The sequence below is a fragment of the Rutilus rutilus genome (genome assembly GCF_951802725.1).
Source record: "Rutilus rutilus genome assembly, chromosome: 2".
Taxonomy (NCBI): domain Eukaryota; kingdom Metazoa; phylum Chordata; class Actinopteri; order Cypriniformes; family Leuciscidae; genus Rutilus; species Rutilus rutilus.
The window spans coordinates 46,849,694-46,868,481 of record NC_140210.1 but is presented as its reverse complement, the minus strand read 5'-3'; the positions used below and the strand labels follow the sequence as shown (position 1 = coordinate 46,868,481).

At 34.9% G+C, this 18,788-nt stretch overlaps 1 protein-coding gene across 1 annotated transcript; it reads right to left on the bottom strand.

Annotated features, from left to right (window-relative positions):
• Positions 1-1,605: 1,605 nt before the first annotated feature.
• LOC311285809 (adhesion G protein-coupled receptor E3-like) lies at positions 1,606-18,295 on the bottom strand. The gene is made up of 13 exons (XM_084401609.1): positions 17,688-18,295; positions 17,579-17,610; positions 17,403-17,480; positions 17,046-17,253; positions 16,095-16,208; positions 12,623-12,804; positions 4,896-5,057; positions 4,614-4,820; positions 4,304-4,536; positions 3,314-3,380; positions 3,138-3,229; positions 2,897-3,059; positions 1,606-2,272 (listed from the first exon to the last, which is right to left on the bottom strand). Exons 1-13 carry the CDS (start codon positions 18,118-18,120, stop codon positions 2,216-2,218), a joined length of 2,028 nt encoding a protein of 675 aa, XP_084257735.1. The 5' UTR covers positions 18,121-18,295; the 3' UTR covers positions 1,606-2,215.
• Positions 18,296-18,788: the final 493 nt, after the last annotated feature.

Genomic DNA, 18,788 nt, shown 5'->3' with positions numbered 1-18,788 from the left:
AAACCAGAGAAATAATGCCTGCGAGCGGTATTTATAGACCTAAGCCACGCCCGTCTCGGCGGGACGTGACGCAGAGGGCGCGAAGCGCCCTCATTGGGTCTGACGTCACTCTAGGTCTCGCTCGATAGGCTTAAGCAGTTGCCAGCAGACCAGCCAATAGGCGCGCGAGCTGCCTTGCCTATGTCTGTATGCTGCCGCAACGCGTTTTACATTAATACAAAATTAAAGGATAATTTTTTGGCTTCAGTATTCTCGTGGAAAAGGATTTTCCCCTAGCGTATTCTACGCAGTACTCGTTCCTCTCTCTAGAGAGAACCGAGGTTACGTTAGTAACCGAGTACGTTTTGCGCTCGTGTTCTCCGACTTTGACGAAGAGGATCCGCCGCAAAAACATTATGATTTCGTACCAAAAAGAAAGTCAAAATCAGCTATTTGGGACTATTTCGGCTACAAAAAGGAGGATGTTGACCAAAAAGAGGTACTTTGCCTGGAGTGTTATAAAGTTGTGGATGGTTGTCTTTTTTAAAAATTATTTTGTCTTTTATTTTTCGTGTTCACATTTATGAGGAAAAAACAATGAAAACAGAAAGCACAAAGCCTTTCTTTAAAGCAAATTTTATTTTGTATTAATTGTATCTTAATTTTAATCAGTGTTTCATCATCCAATTTCCTGGATTTAATAAATAAAAAGTAAATATAGCAGACAATAGATAATCACGACACGGAGGCGCCGGCGCCTGAACTGGAGCTTAAGCTATCATCCATGAACCGAAACTCAGTGTATAAGGCAGCCTACTCGCCTCACACACCTAAAAAAAAATTTGAAATATATTTATTATCTACAGAAATCTCTACTTTTAAACAGAACCATTCAAAACAAAATAAAACAATGTAATCCGTATGAAATGTGCATTTCTCTCCGGTGCGTTCACTACTGCGAAGATCGCGAGTCAGTATCGTCAACTTCATATTTGCAGCCGACACAGAAAACTCTTGTTTATTAATAGACAATTAAAATGTCTCATTGCAATATTTTACATATTCATAATCATTACTTTTGCTGGTTCTTTGTGACAGCTTTTAGGTGCCGTTTAAATGAACGCGTCACTGCATCAGCACCGAAAACATATAGAGAGAGAGAGAGAATATGATTTTTGGACTTATTTTGAGGAATTATAGCCTAATGAACAAACAATATAGCCTAATATTTTGGCTTTCTTCTTCATTTACATTTGTCTTTCTTCAGAATGTTTTTTTATTAACAAAATCAAAAAATTTGAGCCAGGAAAGTTTCTGAAATGTGGTAAATTTTTCCACAAAATGACCTAAATGTGTTTGTCTGATAACCTTTTATACGTATTTTATACACATATTTAACTGCAGATGCTGAAATGATATGCACTGTGTGGTACAGTACAAATATTTTGAGTGTCCCTTATTCTGTCCCTTATTTTCCTATAAAGAACTGAGAACCTTCTGGGAAGTGTAGTGCTAGGGTGACTGAGCCTGTGACTTTGACTATCATTTTGTTAATTAAGATATTTTGTAACAAAAATGCATTTGAATAATATTGGAAAGTGTGAATGTGACCTGAACAAAAGCAAAAATCTTTCACGTGTTTTAATACAAAAACTCAAGACACAGATTTACTTTGAATGAGACATTAGTTGCACATTTAAATTTATATCACTATACCGATAAATCCTCTGGCCCTCCCTCTTGAAAATACATTTATGACATATTTTGTACTAGACAATTAAAGTAGTGTACTGTAAAATGGGTCCTTACAAAAATAAACCGCTTTCTGAACTTCACAAACAAAAATATATTTTTGCAAGATTTACTAATTTATAACTTTACAACTCTGAATGTAAATTCATTTATTTCCCTTCACCATGCACACATGAAACAGTTTTTTTTTTTTTTTTTGCCAACATTTACTTGACAATATTTCAGCTTAATTATTCTGAGGAATCTGTAAAAATATGCTTTTCACCCTCCACCAAAAAAACCTGTGTTTACAAAAGACTGAATAAAATTTAAGAGCTTTACATCAATAACATTAACAGCTATAAAATAAGACACTCATATTACATGTTTTCCTATCATTCAAGTTGAATTATGAATTTAAAATTCCTAAAACATTCACTCTTTTATATAAAATACCCGTATAATAATGGCACTTTTTATTTCCTGATCGTGATTGCTGTAGTCCTCAGTGTTGTTTGACACAGCAAAGACATCTGAAGAACTTCCTGAACTGCTGTCTGACCTGGACAAGAATGAGACGAGAGGAGCTGAGTGACTTCATGACATCCATTTAACCTCTATAAACTCATCAACCACAGTGGAATTTCCTTATAACAACACGTAAGAAAACATGTTTAAATAGACTAGATTTGCAATTTCAGAAGTAAATGTAGATAATTTACTTTTATATACTGTCTCTGAAGAGAGTGAAACCTATGGAGTGTGATGATAAAATGGCTGAACTAATTACGGAGGACAAAAATGATTTTAAACACTGAAGTTTGAAGTAGTTTAAAAACTTGGAGTTTAAGAGGAGTAATGCTATGCATGAAGACAGACAGACATATCAAAGACATTCTGTATTTATATTCTGACAGTTGGAGTTTGAATAATTTTCACTCATTTGAACATTCCGTCACAAAATCTGGGCCTGGGTCACAATGTTGTCTAAATTTCTGACACTTGCGCATTTTAACATTGCATCACAGGAAGGAAATTGAAGAATAGTAACAGATTAAACAACTGCCTCTGACATTTCTTTATAAAAGTCATGGATTGCCTAGAAAGCAACTGTAATAAACAACTGTAAAAGTCTTTCATGTTCAGTTTTGAATGGAATATGATGGTAAATTGAGTGATGTCTGACCTCATCATTGAGGACACAATAGACCAGGAAGATGAAGGTTCCCTGCTGGGAGTTCAAGATCAGGAAGAGGATCTCCAGCTCCTTCCTGCCATTAGTGAAGAAACCCAGAATCCAGGAGCAACCAAGAATCACAAACTGAGCCAGTGTTTTAACTGTCATAATCCTGCAGAGAAAGAGTTAAAGTGTATTTATTGACTACTTTTTCTTTTCTATGGAGTGTTTGAATCTGAATGTTTGTTACTTGGTTTGTTTCATCTGTGAAACTTCAGCATTCAGATTTTTGAGAGTTGAGTTCAGACTGATGATGATGTTGATGAAGAGAATCATGTTTAACTGAAAAGTAGAACAATAATAAATAATCACCTTGTTTTCACTTTAATATAAATTAAAATCATGAGAAATAAGAAATGTGCTTACTGCTAGTATGACACAAACAGGACCCAGAAAACTCCAGATAAAACCTTTATCAATTTTAATCCAGCAACTGTTTAGAGGAAACATAATATAAGAACTGAATGAATGTGTCAAAAATAATATGTCTGGTGTTGACTTTTTTAGTGTTGTTAAAGGGTCATTTCACCCATGGGAACATTGATCTTTATTGAAAGTGGGTCATATATGTAGTCGAAATGTAAAATAAATTTTGAATTTGGTGCCTTTGTGACCGAGAAAAGACAAAAAATAACTTCAGGACGCATTTGTATGAAAGACAACAACTCCCACAATGCACCACATTGCACAGCTCCGCAAGCCACTCCCACTAATCCAGAAAGCGCATATCTGCCTATAAGAGAAATCACTCTTCCGTCTACAAGGTTAGCTACCACCAGAGCTTGAAATTCATTTCACATTCACACAAAATGTCTAGTTAGTTGGCGAACTCATTAGTGCATTACTACTCGTTTGTATTTCTTTCGAAAAGGTGAATTATTGCATGGTACCTGGATGTTCCGTCAGAACATATGCGGTGCGAAACTAGGATAGTTCACAACACCAACGTCCGTGTCCTCGTCTGATTCAGAGATTTCGTCCAGGAGAAATTGTCATCGTTTAAATTATTTGCAGCAGACAGACTCTATCTCTGTGTTCGTAGCGGTTCGTAGTTGCATAGTGAGATCACCGGCGCCTCATTGTACACTCATTGTAGGAGGAAGTGTAAGAGGTAAATAACGGATTTCTCCCGTCTCAGGGGAAAATGAGAGAGTGTTGCACGACCATTCAATAGTATGACTGGGTTTCTAACAATGCAAAGCTTAATGCAAATGGGTGAAGTGTCCCTTTAAACTTGTGCTTTTACAGTGTGTAAAAAAATATGTTTTTATCAGATAAGAAATGTCACAAAAGCCCCAAGCTGCTTTAATTCCCTTTAATCAAATTAACCTAAAAACAACTACAACAATAACTCACTGTTCACTTCCGTATCCTTCAGGAAGCAGCCCGACAGACACGGCCACCACAACCAGAGCAACCGTATATCCAATCACACACAGGAATCCACTGCTAAGCACCTCCCTCTTTTTGGAGCTGATCTGTGATAGGTTCTTCACACAGATGAAGAGCAGCACAGCTTCAATGAACATCCACACAAAGCCGGAGAGAAAGAGGAAGTGCAGCACACCTGATATCACGGCACACAACACCTGGAGATCATGAGAGACGGTTATGATGATTCTCAGTGAGACTGTGCTGAGCTGTAGGGCTCCTTCATCATTCTCACCTGATGAGGGCGTATGAGGCTCAGGAACTGTTGTGTGAGCAGGAACAGAAGGTGAGCCAACAGCAGACTGATGCAGAGGTTGATTCGAGCCACATTATTCACTCCAGGACTCCACTTACAAAGAGCAAAGGTCAACAGGGCCAAACTGAAGAACACCAGCCCAACTGGCACACACACCAAATTCAACAGGTCCAGCAGTGAGTCGCTCTGAGAAAACATGTCAGAGTACATGAGTGCCAAATCTGTGCTGTTCTTCAATGCTCACTATAAATGTTCTTGTACCTCTGATGGGCGGCTGGTTTGCATGATGAGAGCGAATGTGGACAGATGAACACAGGAACACACAGTGTAGCTGCTGTTGGTCTTTAAAACAGAACAACCATCTACAATCCACTCGCTGATATTCCAGTACACACAGGACAGAGAACCGTTGGGAACAAGCTTCTGAACAATAAAGAAAAGACATGCATATTAGGGATACCTCCAGTGGCGGCTGACTAAAACACTTATTATTTTATTATGTATTTGTATTTTTAACTTTCAGGAATTATTTAGTTATTTAATTATTTTAATTTAAAGGAGAACTCCAGTCAATTTTAACATTGAGCTTATTTTTTTGTACATTTGGAGTGCTATCAGTACAGAGAACAACGACAACAATCGGTGTTGCCTACACCGTGTTATCCTCTTTTTAAAATTTGCACCCTGTTGACTTCAATGGGCCAAGTTTTAAACCTGCTTTTAGCCTCTTAACATCCTTGATGTGTCATTACAAGTGCACAGGTCATGTGAGTGATTCCTTCGGAGTGAACGCGGGTGAATCTGACTGCAGTAGATGTGAAAGATATGGATAAAAATGATGTTTATTTACTTCCTGCTTTCAGCCGAAGTCCACAGTAGTCAATTGTCGAGTTCACGCGCATAGGTTTAGTACCTATGATCAAGCGCGTTAACTCGACAATCGACTACTGTGGACTTCGACCGAAAACAGGATGTAAATAAACATAATTTTTATCCATATCTTTCACCCGCGTTCACTCCGAAGGAATCACTCACATGACCTGTGCACTTGTAATGACACATCAAGGATGTTAAGAGGCTAAAAGCAGGTTTAAAACTTGCCCCATTGAAGTCAACAGGGTGCAAATTTTAAAAAGAGGATAACACGGTGTAGGCAACATTGATTTTTGACAGCACTCCAAATGTACACAGCAAAATCCCCAGTGTTAAATTAACACTCCTCAGTGTACATATGTGTCCACACTACAGAGTGTTAAAATTAACACTGAAGCAGTGTTGAAGTTAATGAGATAATTAAGTGATTAATTAAGTGATGATTGGCCATTAGTGGTGACACCTGATGATAACAAGCAGAATCATTGACGGAAAGAGAAACAAGAACAGAAAAAAGAGAAACACAAGAACTACTGACTTTGAGCCATTATTGCACTTATTATTTTACCAGTTTGACAGTTATGACTCTGTCATACATCTACACACGGTCTTATTTAGATTTAACAGACGTTTAGATGGTAATGTTTTATGGAATGTTTCGTTTCATGTCACCATTATGGTGGTTAGTGTGTGCTTTAGTTGGGCTCTTGACCCTTTACTTTTTAACATTAGTATTTCTCTGGCTGCTCCAACTCTGTGTTTATAAAGCATGTGTGTTGTGGCAAGAGAAACTATGACTTTGGTTGTGTTTCCTGAAAGCATTGCAAGCCTAATTTGATCGTATAGACCATTTGTTGCAGTTGGTCTGCAATCAAGTTAGGCTTCAGATGCTTTTGGAAATGCAGCCCTGGTTATGTTTTGATGATGAAATTACTAGTGAAGTGATTCAATGATGGCACCCATCATTATAAACTGATTATCCAAATGTTTATTAATTTTTCACTACAGTAGTTACTTCCAGCATTGTTTTTAATGATCTGAAAGTTTTAAAATCACACACATACCTCAAGAATCTACATATGAATCTCAACAATGGTGACAATCAAACAAATGCTTAATGTTGCAGTGCATGATGGGGGTCACCAATCAGAACGCATCAATAGCTCACATCATGCATTGCATCATGAATAAATTATGCAGCTGAATTGTCCTGTAATTTTCATTGTTTTTTCTGTTTGCTTAATTTTGCTATAGTTTTGTTCTGACTTTAGTAGCTTGTTTTGTGATGTTCGGAGTTGATCTGTTTGTCACTAGTTTGTTTATTGTCACCATTGTTGAGATTCATATGCTGATTCTTGATGTCTGTGTGTTTAAACACAATAATTTCTGCGCACAAAGTATTTTCAAAAAATGTCATATTGTTGTTGGATCTCAAACTGTAGAATCTCAGAGCTGCAATCACCAATACTAAAACGTGACATCAAGCATATAGTCGGAGATTTAGACTCTGAATGACATCAGTGAATCAGGTCACTACATGATAATGTCATTATCATCAAAACATATTGTGAGCAGGTCATGTTTTCTCTTGCAGTAACAAATGTGCTTTATAAACACAATGTTGGAGCAGTCAGAGAAAAACTAATATTAACAAAATGAAAAGGGTCAAGAGCCCAACTAAAGCAAACACTGACCACCATAATGGTAACTTGAAAAGAAAAATAGAAGAAAATAAAGTCAAACTGGTAATAATAAGTGCAACAATGTGTAATGACTTGAAGTCAGTTGTAGTTCTTGTGTTTCTCTTTTTTCTGTTATTGTTGTTTCTCTTTCCGTCAATGATTCTGCTTATTAACATCAGGTGTCACCACTAATGGCCAATCATCACTTAATTAATCACTTAATTATCCCATTAACTTCAACACTGCTTCAGTGTTAACTTAATTATCTCATTAACTTCAACACTGCTTCAGTGTTAATTTTAACACCGAGTAGTGTGGACTAGGGCTGGGCGATTTAAATCGCGATATTGTTATGCGCATCTCATCAGTAATGCCGGTTCCTTGATTAGTAGTAAATCGCCATCACCTGCTTTCAGATGAAGCGGCATTTACTACAAAGAGCCGTAGTTAACTGACAAGCTGAGCCAAATCACATCAATATCGCGGACGTATCGCCAACGATATTTAATGCGATATGGCTCAGCTTGTCAGTTAACCCTCTATTGCATAGCGTTGCCATATGGCAACAATTACTTTATCTTAATTTTTTTTTAAAGCTGTGATATAAAATCTATGTTTTTACAGTTAGTTGTGAAAAGGGGGCTTTAACTTTTAAGAAAATACAATTTATGAGGTCACATGACCAGGATATCCTGTTTGCCAGTCCTTTTTGCTCATGGACATTGACATGCAAACATCACTGTCTGGGGCTCCTGAAGATAGCCTTTTATTCAGAATTTTGGAAAATTTTCATCAAATAAAAAAATTAAATCAGTATCTGGGGTAAGTAAACTTTAATTTTTTAACATTAAATTCAGTTTTGATTTTATAAGTTTTTTGTAATATGCTAAAATACATTTGTTGCCATATGGCAACTATATGCAAATATGGAAACGTCCTGGTGCATTCAACCTAATGGAGTCCCATTGACTTACATAGCATGAAACTACTCTGAGACTATGTTTACAACTTTTGCTAATATTTTAAAGGTAAAAACATTAGACCTTCACAAGCTGTTGTGGTGGGGAAAAATAAAAGAGGGCCCCAAAGCTTTGTCCCGCCAGATCCTGTCCGCAGAGACCGCACAGACCACTGGCCCTTGCATGCATCTGAGAAGGGCAAATGCAAAATGCCAGGATGCAAGGGCATTGTAAGAAGCAAGTGCTCCAAGTGTTTAGTTTTCCTCTGCTTCACTGACTTTCACAAGTCATGAAGAGAATTAAATTAAATGAAACAGCAAAAAAAAAATGACTAAATGAAATGAAACAAATGAATAGTGTATTTCAGTGAGACAGGTTCCAGGTTCCTGGTTATTATTACCAGACATTTCAGATAACTGTTGAAATTATATTATGTTTTTACTGTATAAATGTTTGTTTAAACATTTCACTAAGTATGAGATGGATTTGTTGAGTCTTGTTTTAAATAAAATTAGTTTTTTTTATTTTTTTTTGATTTTATGGTACTTTCCACGATTGCATATTGTTGCCATATGGCAACAATTTACCAACGACCCCCCTTTAAACTTTTTTTAGATTTTTTTTATATATATCTGTTATTTAGCTCATGTTAAGTAATAAAAACATGCAAAACATTTTTTACAATGTCTAATTAATAATGCGTGCAATAGAGGGTTAACTACGGCTCTTTGTACACAGCAAAAACTCCAGTGTTAAATTAACACTCCTGGGAGTGTATGAGTCCACACTCAAGAGTGTTTACGTTAATGAGATAACTAAGTGATTAATTTAGTGATGATTGAGCATTATTGAAGACACCTGATGTTAACAAGTAGAATCGCTGAAGGAGAAAATCGCAAATTGTAAGTTACCATTATTGTGATGGGTAGTTGCTTTAGTTGGGCTCTGACCCTTTCATGTGTACTTTAGATTTTGTTTGGCGGTTGTGTCTGAGTTAAAACTGCCAGTTGAACAAAGAAAAAAAAGTGATCTTTGTTAGTTATGTTATGACAATCATCATTTGAACTTGATCACTGATCTCATTAAAATCCTTCTTTCTAACTTCGATTTATGTTGTTGGTTACAGCATAACTGTGAATCTGAATAAATGGCCAGAATTTTTGATATAAAGGATTTCTTAAAACTTGTTTAAAAAAAAAATCATTCTTTTAGGCACACACAGATGTCAAGATTCAGTCTATGCATCTCAACAATGGTGAGGAGCAGAATATTCAATGAGGAAAAGTAAATTACATAGACAATTCAGATCATAATTTATTCATACCGCAATGCATGATGGGAGCCATTAATGAGTTGTGATTGGTGGCAGCGACTGCAACATGCTTTATTATTGTCACCACCATTGTTGAGATTCACAGGCTGATTATTGATGTCTGAACGTCTTTTTGATTAGAGCAATGTTTATTAAATATTTTGAATTATAAGTAAAGTCCTGATAATCATATGAAGAATCACAAAACTGCTGCTAACAAGTTAAACCAAACTATCTTAATATGTTTCACTTTTCAGATCACAGTATGATTATGTCAAAACATAATCAACACTATAAGACAACATTTTACTTTGTTCATTTAACTGTTATAAATCAATAACAGCAGACAAACAACAGTAAATATTAAAGTTAACATATAATGGTCTAGAGCCCAACTAAAGCAAACACCCATCACCTTAATGGTAACTTACAATTTGTGCTTTTCTTCTTCAGCGATTCTGCTTGTTAACATCAGGTGTCTTCAATAATGCTCAATCATCACTAAATGAATCACTTAATTATCTTCTCAGCCCTAAATGCCGCTCCATCTGAAAGCAGGTGATGGTGATTTACTACTAAATCAAGGAACCGGCTTTACTGACGAGATGCGCATAACAATATCGCGATTTAAATCGCGCAGCCCTAGTGTGGACACATATGTACACTGAGGAGTGTTAATTTAACACTGAGGATTTTGCTGTGTACAAAAAAAATAAGCTCAATGTTAAAATTGACCGGAGTTCTCCTTTAACCCTCTGATGGTCTTCGTTTATCAGTCACACTGGGGGCCTTCCCGGTCAGAAGTGACCGGACACCTAAAAATGAAACTTCCTCCATCCCAGTAAAAACCAATGCAATTTATTTTTGTTCTATAATATTTATTCTTTTTAATTTAGTATTTTGAGACAATTTGATTGAACTTATTAATATTTATAGTCCATTTTTTGCCATTGAAAATAATGTTTTTTTTTTTTGTTTTTTTTATTTTTGTTTTTTTTTCTATGCTGTATTTTCGGTTAAAATAGAGACTAGGCTTTCAGAAAAAAAAGAAAAAAAAAACAATTTATTAAATATAAAATTAAATAAATCATGTTATTGCATGGGTTTACCACTAGATGCCTGTAATAGCTCTAAATGGAGATGCTTGTGAATTCTAGTTGTTTTTGGACCAAATTACTTACTTTTAAGATGTGGATTGAATGTATTTTTTTAGAAATTCTCAAATAATACTTTTTGCCAAGGTTTATAACATTTTATTAATTATTATTTTAATAATTTTAATAATTATTATATGAATTATATATATATATTAATTATAATTATTAATTATGTTATGTTTTTCATTCTTGATGTTTTAGAGTTTCACCCCTTCATTGCTGAGCACTTTTTTTCTTTTTTCTTGCGAATTTTTGTGTTTTTTGTCAATTTCCCATTCATTTCCTACACTGTAAAAAAGAATACATTGATTTTATTGATATCTAATTAATAAAAATGAGGCAACAGATTACAAGCAATATTATTAATTAAATTTAACAAATTAGAATTGAGTAATAATTAATCAAATGAATTCCTTTAAAGGTAACCATTTAAAATGAGTAAAATTTACAAAATATCTTTTATTGCCAACATTGAAGACACCTGGTGTTAACAAGCAGAATCACTGAAGGAGAAAACCATAATTAAAGTCACCATTATGGAGATCAGTGTGTGTTTTAGTTGGGCTCTTGACCTTAAATTATTAACTTTAAGTTTTGTTTGGCTGCTGTACATGAGTTATAACAGCCAGATGAACAAAGAGAAAAGGTGATGTAATGGCGTGTTTTAAAAATGTGTTTTAACATAATCATTATTTCACAATCATTTGACCTGAATCACTGAACTCATAGAGTCCAATTTATGAGTTAGGTGAACTATATTAATTATAGCAGCAATGGCCTTGTACGGCATAATATTTTTTAACTTTTACAATGTAAGACAAATAATTTCTAAAAACTTTCTCTTACATAAAAAGGAGACACACAGACATCAATAATCAGCCTGTGAATCTCAACAATGGTGACATGTTGCAGTGCATTCTGGGTTCCACCAATCAAAACTCATTCATGGCTCCCATCATGCATTGCTGCATGAATAAATAATGAGCTTATGTTCAGAGGTGATCTGTTCGTCACCATTGCTGAGATTCATACGCAAAATCTTGATATGTGTGTGTGCCTAAAAAAATTAAAAAAAAAAAAAACATATTTATTTATTTTTTATTATTGATTTGATCATTTGGATTTCATTGAAAAGGCTAAAAATATTATACTGCTGTAATTAATAAAGTTAACTTAACTCATAAATTGGACTCTATATGAGGTTCAGTGATTCAGGTCTAATGATTGTGAAATAATGATTATGTTAAATCACAACCAACACCATCAGATCATCTTTTCTATTGGTTCATTTGGCTGTTATAACTCATGTACAGCAGCCGAACAACATTTTAAGTAAATGATTTAAGGGTCAAGAGCCCAACTAAAACACACACTGATCGCCATAATGGTGACTTTAATTATGGTTTTCTCCTTCAGTGATTCTGCTTGTTAACACCAGGTGTCTTCAATGTTGGCAATAAAAGATATTTTGTACATTTTACTCATTTTAAATGGTTAACTTTTAAGGAATTCATTTGATTAATTATTACTCAATTCTAATTTGGTAAATTTAATTAATAATATTGCTTGTAATCTGTTGCCTCATTTTTATTAATTAGATATCAATAAAATCAATGTATTCTTTTTTACAGTGTATGGGGGTCATTTTTGACCGAAGACCATGAGTGTGACTATTTTTTTTACGACCACTTAGCATGCTCGAATCATGACCTCAATTTTTTTTTGTGTTCACATACCTAATGCCAGAAAAGTCACCAAGTTTCGTAACATTCCAATGAAGCTGTGATTTTTTAAAATTCAAAACAGATTTTTTGTAATCTGAACTTATTGGTGTGTACCTGATACATAGCCCTATACCTAGAAACTTTTCTATCAGTGGTCACCTCCATTTTATTTTCTCCATCCATCCCTTTTTTCTGAATTACTGTAAATTTTCAAACTGAACCTTGATTGATTAGAACAGTGGATAAAGGAGATTATGAAGTAGTAAATGAAAGTTACTCACTCTGATGTGTTTGAGGGTGAAGTTGACTGGTTTGGTGAGTTTAGTGTTGGTGGTTTTGGGAAGAGTAGCTGAGATCACAGTGGACATCATGGTTTTAATCGTGGCATTTGATGTGTTGAAGAAGTCTGGCTTCAGTAGATTCTCCATTGTGTTATAACTCATGAAAGCCACAGCAGCTGATCCTGTGTGACAGAAACAGAAGCTTACATGTTTACAATACTAAAACAATAACAACAATAAAAAAAAGAAAGTAACTGTAAAAAAAATCCTAATTTTACAGAAAATAACTGTGATTTTTTGACGATCATTTTCTTTAATTTTAAATTGTAGTCAAAACACTGTAAATTTACAAATAATATCTGTAAAATAAAAATTCAGCTGTTATTTTAGGTATTGTGACATTAATGACAAATTCTAGTAATTCACATTTTTTATACAGAAAATTGATCGTATTTTTAATACAGTATTTTTTCTGTTTTCTTAAATTACATAAAAATGTATGTAAAATTACAAATATAATCTGTAATTAAACAGTAACAAAACAGTTAAATGATAAAATGGTCAAATGACTGTCAGCCCCCCAAAAAACTGTAAAACATCCTAAATGAAATAAACTGAAAAACACTGTTATTTTACAGGTATTTCCTGAATAATCACGATCATAAACCTTCATTGTAAAAAAAATCGTAAAAAAAGGGTAAAATGACTGGCAGCTGCGGCTGCCAAACAAAAACCATAAAATTAAAGTCAAATATTCTAATTTAAATAAACCGAAAAAACACAGTTATTTCACAGGTATTTCCTGCATTATTATGGTCAAATACCTTCATTGTAAAAAAAATCGTAAAAAGAGGGTCAAATGACTGGCAGCTGCGGATGCCAAACAAAAACCATAAAATTAAAGTAAAATATGCTAATTTAAATAAAGTGTAAAAAACTTTAAAATAAATTTGTTGATGTCACCATGATTGAGATCAGTGTCTGCTTTAGTTGGTCTCATGACCCTTGAGTTTTTAACTTTAGTGTTCTCTGGCTGCTTTAACTGTGTATTTGATACTCATTTGTTATAGCAGTAAATGCAGGAGAAAATATCAGATGATCTTGGTCATTTATTGGTGATGTTAAAGTCATCATATGATGATCTGTTTCACTGATATAATAGTGAAATCTCAGAATATAATAGCCTAGATTATTTAATATGTAGATGGAATTTAGCTTTATACAAAGTCCATAACGTCATAATTTTTCACATGACCCTTGAAATATTGTGGTATCAGTATTATAACAATCTAAAAAAAAAAATATATAAAATTATACAGATAAAGTTTTGAGCTGGTTCATTTTATTAGTAGCATAGAGACATCAAGAATCAACATATGAATAGCAACAATGCTGACAACCATCAAAGCATTTTGTGACTTTATAGTAATTCAGATTTTTTTTTCATTGTCACCATTGTTGTGATTCATACGCTGATTCTTGATGTCTGAGTGAGTTTATATATGATCCTGTCAAAACATTTTCTGTATAATGACTAAATAAAATCTGAATACTAAAGTCACAGCACTGCAAGATCTTATATAGCAGTTTTGTCATGCAAAATTAACAACTAATATTTAATGATTTAATCAGATATTACACTTCAGATGGCACCAATGAAGCAGGCAACTACCACATGATGTCTATTATCACTAAAAAGTGACCAATATCATCTGATCTGAGTTTTTCTTGGATTCCTACCATAACTAATATGCATCAGAGACACACAGCTAAAGCAGCCAGAGAAAAATTAATATTAATAATTAAAAGGTCAAGAGCCCAACTAAAGCAAACACTGATCTCCATCATGGTGACACCAAACTTTATTCTTTTCAATAAAACTTCAACTTCTAAACCTCTGGTAATCCTCAATAAGAATGTTAGTATGAAAGAAATAAAGTCTGGATTGTAATAAGTGAAGATGCTGAGATCCTGAGAGATCTGGTAGTGTTTAATGTTCTGTTGGGGTTTAAAGTGTTTCTGTATGGTGTGTTTCGTGTGTCACCATTGTGTTGAAGAGTAGAGCCTGAGCTTCAGTCCAGGATGAGCAAAGACACACCGATGATATGCTGCATGTAGCTTTATTTAACAGACAGTAATTGTGTAGTTGCTGATGCAGTGACGTATAGTCACAGCAAGTCATGCATGTAGTTAACTGCATGCTTTTCACTAAAAAATTCAGAAAATAAATGTGAAATAACTGTGTTTCTGTTAAAAGTATTTTGCACTTATTTAAAATTAAGATATTTTATTAGCCTGGGTGCCAGCCCGAACCCCGCCCACAATATTTTTTGGTCGGGAAGTTCGGTCTGGACTCGCTCCGTTGAGGAGCTATTATGCCCGAACAAAAATTGTTCGGACCAATCAAATTGTCAGGGCGGGCTTTATACGATGATGGACAGATGAGCAATGCAACGTAATCGTCCACGTCACCAAAGAGCGCTTGATTTGAATTAGTTTACAACAAAGACGACTGCTGCTGGAGAATTGAGATTTCACGAGTTCACATTTACAAATAAGTCAGATAGAATAAATGCGTTTATAAGATTTCACACAAATAAGTCGATAGAATAAATGCGTATATGACGTGCTGTCCGAGGAGAGGGCTGTGGGCTCGGTAGCCATGCTCCCCCGTATTCCTGGTTGTGAGAGAACAAGACAAGAGTGAGGATTCGGGGTGGTGGAGGGATGCTGAAAAACTGTCAAGGAGTGTTAGGTAAGTTGACAGAGTGAATATGCTTCCTCATGCTGATAGATAGGGTAACGTTAGACATGGTATTGTTTGATGACAAGTTTATATTGGATTGATTATTTGTACGTGCTCCTCCCGAACTTTGTTTATGAAACATCATGTGTAGATTCCGCCATCGCGTCTGTTATATCGACAGCGCATTCATTTTAAAAGAGGAACAGAGAGCCGCGACATTTTGTTGGTTGAAAATATGAATGAAGAACATGCGTCATTTACTCCGTTGCTCTGATTGGTTGTAGGTCTATCCAATTGAGTGCAGAGTTTTTTTTTTTCCTGGTTTGGTTGAGACACGCCCCATAATCAAATCTCTATGGAAAAGTATCAGACTCACATTCTGACTAGAATTGAGTATGACGACGTCAGGCTAATATTTTATATTAATTTTATGGGTTTTGTATGGCAGCCATTGCTGACAGTCATTTGACTTTTTTTTATGGGATTTGTTTACAATGAAGGAGTTTGATCGTAATAATTCAGGAAATAGCTGTAAAATAACAGTGTTTTTCTGTAAAACATTGAAGGAAAACTTCATTTAAATTAGGATATTTTACTTTATTTTTACGGTTTTTGTTTGGCAGCCGTAGCTGACAGTCATTGACCGTTTTTTTACGATTTTATTTTTTACAGTGTACTCTTTCTATGTTTTTTGTTAATTTAATCAAACTAAAACATTTCACATACCATTACTGTTGTTGGCGATCCCAATGAGATCGATGTCCACAGAAGAATTTGTCGTGTCAAGTCGAGGGATTTTATCTAAGGTGACTTTGGGTCCAACCATGAAGACTTCAACCTCTGATTAAAAACAAACAAACAAACAAACAGTTATGTGATATATATTAATTTAATTGCTTTAAAAAAAAAAATTGTTAAGTCAAATTAAATAATTAAATTTGCAAAAAATACAACAAAATAAAATGACTATTCACTAATGTTGGATTTTCATCTCAAATGTACTTTGACTCAAAATTTCCTTAAAATCAAACACTGCAATTGATTATTAGTATAATATAAACTGCAATCGTTTGAGTGTTTGATATATGTCTTTTGAATGCTGATTGTTTTATGCTCAAAGCAACAAATATTCCAAAAACACTTTTAGGTAGTTACGGTACGTTCTGCCTGAGTTTGTAGTTTGTTTCCTTGGAAACTCATTTAATCATTCTGTTCAGCTATTCCTGTTTAGTTCCGTCAGTATCCCAGTGTATGCATGCTCCCTGTTTTGTTCAGTTCCTTGTCTGATCTCATTTACATATATGTTCAAGCTGTGTGTTTGTGGATTTATCATTAAAGTCTACTCTCTGTTTCAATCTCTTTTGTCAGATGTGTTCCTTGCAACAACCCAGCATGACAGTGGTTACCACAAACCATGAACTTTAATGTACGTGAACCTGTGTTTAATGTTGCATTTTCTTTCTTTTTTTTGTCCTTTTTTTAGGACGTCTACCTAATGCCGAATGAATTTGAGCCAAAATACTGACTTTCAACAACAAAAGATACACAATTACATAGTTACTGTAGCTGCATTTATCACCGTTGCCACCTGTGATCCACTGCTGGATCCATTATAAACTCCCTGATATCATATATAATCTCAGTTTCATCATCAATAATAACAGTTTCTCCACTCACCTACAACAGAAAGAGTAAAACTGACTCTGTCACTCGTGTCTGTCTGCTTCACCAATGTAGAGATGAGTTTCTCACTGGTTTTTAACACACGGTTTCCATAGGAGGCTAGTTCAGCTTGGCTGACTGATGATGATGATGAAGAAGAAGATGATGACTCTAAAAGCTTCTCTGAAGCGTTGAAGGCCATACTCAAAATGTTGGTCACAGTCTAATTGATTGATTAGATAAATATAGTTACTGTACATATATATGTCAAGGGAGCCAATGAGACAAAATTGTGATGTCAATCATCTATTATGTAAAGTGTATAACTGACACAGATTTGATTATTGTACAATATTTCTCTTTAAGACTTACATCCAAAGGGAGCACTTGAGCTGTAATGTTCTCTATGTTGTCAAGAAGATTTTGAAAACATCCTGCAGAAGTCTGACTCTGAAATCACAAATGATCTTTATGAATAACAAGTGAAACACTCGATAAATTCAACAAAACTGTGTAAATTCTGAAATTCTTAAAAAAAATCATCTTACTCTGCATTGATCTGGCAGCGTGATATTCAGACCTGAAATGTGGAAATTCATTATAACAATTTGAATACAGTAAAAATGAAAGACCACATTCCAGTCTACATATGCTCACCTGTAGTAGTAGTTGGACTGAGTGTGGTCAGAGTGGTGATGTTATTCTCGCAGAAGCAGGAGGAGAAAGTGCTACTATAGCATGAACAGGTGTCCCTATTACCAATACAGTTACAGTTATTATTCATACACTGGTATTGGTATTGGTTTTGGTTCTGATATCTCTGGTAGTTGAAACTGTGCATTCTTGTGTTGCAGTACATGCGGTACTGAGCACCAGTGCAGATGTATGTGTCAATATAAAGCCCACAGTCATAGACTGGAGAAACTGCTGCAGGGATGCTATAGCCGTAATTTGTACAGAAGCAGGAGGATGAAGAACTATAGGAACATGTACAGGTGTCCTTATTACCAATGCAGTCACAGTTGTCCCTGTAACAGTGGTAATGGTTTATATTATAATGGAAATCATGTACACTTGTGTTGCAGTACATGTGATACTGAGCACCAGTGCAGATATATGATGTATCATTATAAAGCCCACAGTCATAGACTGGAGTTACTGCTGTAGTGAGAGCAATGGTATTACCGTAAGTCTCACAGAAGCAGGAGGAGAAAGTGCTACTAGAGCATGTACAGGTGTCCTTATTACCAATACAGTTACAGTTATTACTCACACACTGGTATTGGTATTGGTTCTGATATCTCTGGAAGGAGAAATAATGCATTCTTGTATTGCAGTACATGCGGTACTGAGCACCAGTGCAGATGTACGTATCATTATAAAGTTCACAGTCATAGACTGGAGTAACTGCTGCAGGGATAGTAATGTTAATGCTAAGAGTCTCACAGAAGCAGGATGAAGTATTTTGGTAGCATGTGCAGGTGTCATTATTACCAACACAGGTACAGTTATTATTCGTGCACTGGTATTGGTTTTGGTTTTGGTATCTCTGGTAGTAGAAACGATGCATTGTTGTGTTGCAGTGCATGTGGTATTGAGCACCAGTACAGATGTACGTGTCTTTATCAAGATCACAGTCCAAAACCGGACTAACTTTTTCTCTTGATTCAGTGGTGGATGTTAACCCTGAGGACCAGAAAGATGTGATCAAAGTTAGAACACACAAATGGCAAACCAGTTGAATTTAATTAATTAAAT

Bases quoted from the DNA above. Each gene is read 5' to 3' on its own strand.
- LOC311285809 (XM_084401609.1), bottom strand. From the start codon at position 18,120: ATGTACTGCAACACAAGTGTACATGATTTCCATTATAATATAAACCAT. The intron at 3,230-3,313 runs GTAAGCACATTT...TCTACTTTTCAG, and splicing joins CTGTTTGTGTCATACTAGCA to TTAAACATGATTCTCTTCAT. The intron at 3,060-3,137 runs GTAACAAACATT...CTTTCTCTGCAG, and splicing joins TCACAGATGAAACAAACCAA to GATTATGACAGTTAAAACAC.